Consider the following 3368-nt stretch of genomic DNA (forward strand, 5'->3'; position numbering starts at 1 on the left):
TTTTCGTTTAAAAAAAAAAAAATGTGATATATTACGAAGGGTAGTTTAGGGTAGTTCAGGGTAGTTTAGGGTTGGGAGGGAGGGAGAGAGGAAGGGAAAAACATCGACATGTTCCAAAAAAAAAAAAAAAAAAGTTATCGAATTTTTTTTTTCTTTTGTGTGTGTGTACATAAAAAACCCCCATGTATATTCATATGAACGGACGTAAATCATAACTTTTCGGCGCCATTTTGTTTTTTGTTTTTTTTTTCTTTTCAGTTTTTTTTTTTTAAAAAGGCCGACGAAAAAAAAAACAAAAAAACATTTTCTACGGTGTAAATTTATTTTGTTAGGACAATTACAAATGTTTCGCGTACTTAAAGAAAAGTGATCGTAATAATAATAATAATAATAATAAAACGGATATGTTTTCAAACCGGAAATGACGTATAAATAAGAATAAAAAGTTTTAGTTTAAAATCCGGATACATCGCGATGGTATATATATATAACAACAACAACATTTTCCGGTATCGTTTTTTTTTTACCTTATGAGAGAAAATGTGAGAGAGAGAGAGAGAGAGAGAGACGGGGAGGATGGGGAATAGAGAGAGAGAGAGAGAAAAGGAAATATTTAAAAAGCAACTACCAGAAAAGGAGGGAAGGGGGGTTAAAATTATTATGAACGAATAAAATGATTTAAAACGGAACAAATAATTTTATGCGTTTTTTGTTTTAAAAATGGCGACAACAAACAAACAGACAAACAAACAAATTCAAAAAATAAATAAGGAAGTGAAAAAAAAATAAATAAATTTTTGGTCTTTTCGTAAAAAATAAAACAAACAAACAAACAGACGGGTTTTATATAAAAATTCGATGATAAAACGTGACGTAAAAAAAAGAAAAAAAAATTGCGATTGATTTCACAAAAAGAAAAAAAAAGGTTTTCCCGTCAAAATTGATTAGAAATTTTTGTGATGATAAATTTTCTTTAACTTTAATTTCATTTGACATTTTATACATCTTTCTATCTATCTATCTATTCCAAATTCATTCTTCTTTTTTTTTTTTTTTACGGTTAATTTTCTTTTGTGACGTAATATACAAAAAAAGGTTAAAAGGTATTAATATTATTATTATTGAAAACCTAATCTTTATTCCGCCATTTTTTTTTTTTGAGTGGTAACCGATAGCAATCGATACAATTGTTGAGTAATTAATTAGAAAAAAAATTATAATACGTGAGATTTAATATATAAAATAAGCCGAAGGGAATAAACGTGGTTATAGAAAATAAATAAATATATATATATATATATATATATATATATTTTTACGTTTATTTATTACGAAACGAAAATTAAAATTTAAAATGCGAAATAATAATAATAATAATAATATTAATAATAAATGTTAAAATAAATAAATATATATATTTACTGTCGCATGTAAAAGATCTTTGCGGTTTTATTATTATTATTATTATTATTATTGTTTAAATGAATTCGAGTTATTCTAGTGTCACGTCTTTTTGTTTAATCGAAAATTTTCCATTTGTAAATAAACAAGGGCACATATTATAACGTTATCCGTTTGATTTATTACGTTTATAAAAAAAAAAAAAATTATCGTCGACCTTATCAGCGTACAATTATTATTATTATTATTATTATTATTATTATTATCATTATTATCAAATGTTTTGTTAATGACGGGAAACGATAAAAAAAGAAAAAAAACGCGTCGTTTATTATTATTATTTTTTTTTTTTCAAATATAGAATTTCCTAGAGTAAAAATTTGACGTAAATGAATAATAATAATATATTTAATAATAATAATAATAATTATAAAAATGATGATGATGATGATGGTGGCGGTGGTGGTGGTGATGATGAAAAAATAATTTCATGACATTTTAAACATTGTTTTTAAAAATTTAACACTCAAGTCACGTGACAAAGTTTTTAGCGATTATGTTAATAGTGTTCGAATAAATACGATGATGATGATGATGATGCGTGTGAGTTGTTTTGTGATTTTATATTATTTATAAAAAATAAAAGTAAAGTCGGAAAAAACAAAAAAAAAAAAAGAAAAAAATTTGAAGAGGGAGGGGGTCTGGAAAAAAAATAAACACGCCCCTTAATAAGGATACTACGGGAGGAGGAGGAGGAGGAGAAAGGGAAAAAAAATTAAAACATTTATCACCGGATAGAGAAGAATTATGTAAAACGTTAAATGAATCGAAAAGTAAACCACAAGATTGGGCAAGGAAATTAGTCGGATCAATAAGGAGAAAAGTAAGCACAAAAAAGCAGAATACAGGAACAACACGAACAGAAGCAGGAACAACAGGACGACAGGAACACATAATACATCGTCGTCGAATTCGAATTTAAGTAATAATCATGACGATGCGAGTTGTGCGGTGGGTCACGTTGGGAAACAATCGAACAATACGGAAAAGAGTAAAATTGAAAAAGTCAAAAAAGTTTTCACGGATTTAGAAGAATTCGAATTGTCTCCGAAAATAGAATCACGTCATAGAAAAATGAGTTTAACGGTCACGAAACAATATCAAATGGAAAGGAAATACAGTAAAAAAGGTTTCGTACATCAGAGAACAATAGGAAACGAATACGAAACGTCAAAATGGTGGTACGACAACGACGACGATGACGTCGTCGACGATGACGTAACGACAAAATCGGATTCGGTAAATTTTGAAAAATGTAAAATACGTAGAAAATTAAGTTTTCCATCTTGTCGAGATGGTTCGTACGTGAAAACGGATGTTAAATACACGAGGAAAAAAGACGCGACGCTTTTAGCTCTAATATTTAAAAAGCAAACAAGTTTTGACGTTAAAAAAGATGGAGGAGAAATGGAAAAGTCGAAAGATAATAATAACAAATACATGAAAATACCGGATTTTAGTTTTAGTAGTAATGAAATTGCGAGTTCCGGTGATGGCGGCGACGGCGACGGTAGCGGCGACATGGTAGGACAAGAAACCACCGGAAGAAGAGTGAATCGTGACGAAATTAATGGAGTCGTATTGATTTCCGGAAACGTTTCGAGTGACAAAACCGGAAGTTTCGTCACGAATAATATTATTAACATTAACGGTCCGGATAATCAAATGGGAAGCAAATCGAAAAAAATGTCGAGATCATGCGGACAAGTTGAAATAATACCCTACGATCCGGCGGCTCAAGAAAATTTCCTACGTGCTACAATGTCCATTTTTTTGGCCGTTTCACCGCCTTCTAGTAAAATCCAGGTAATGATTAATTGATTCCATTTTAATTAATTATTTAAAAAAAAAAAAAAAAAAAAACTTTTGAATTACGTTCGTTCGTTCTTTCGCATAATGCACGGGTT

The 3368-nt window shown here is 29.2% G+C and overlaps 1 protein-coding gene across 1 annotated transcript; it reads left to right on the plus strand.

Moving 5' to 3' along the window:
- Positions 1 to 1481: 1481 nt before the first annotated feature.
- On the plus strand, positions 1482 to 3282 carry Phum_PHUM155230 (uncharacterized protein; the record flags this gene model as incomplete). The annotated part of the gene is made up of 3 exons (XM_002424787.1): positions 1482 to 1538; positions 2135 to 2366; positions 2468 to 3282. 3 exons carry the CDS (start codon positions 1482 to 1484, stop codon positions 3280 to 3282), a joined length of 1104 nt encoding a protein of 367 aa, XP_002424832.1.
- Positions 3283 to 3368: the final 86 nt, after the last annotated feature.

The sequence above is a fragment of the Pediculus humanus genome, genomic scaffold, assembly GCF_000006295.1.
Source record: "Pediculus humanus corporis 1103172107500 genomic scaffold, whole genome shotgun sequence".
NCBI classification, from domain to species: Eukaryota; Metazoa; Arthropoda; class Insecta; order Psocodea; family Pediculidae; genus Pediculus; species Pediculus humanus.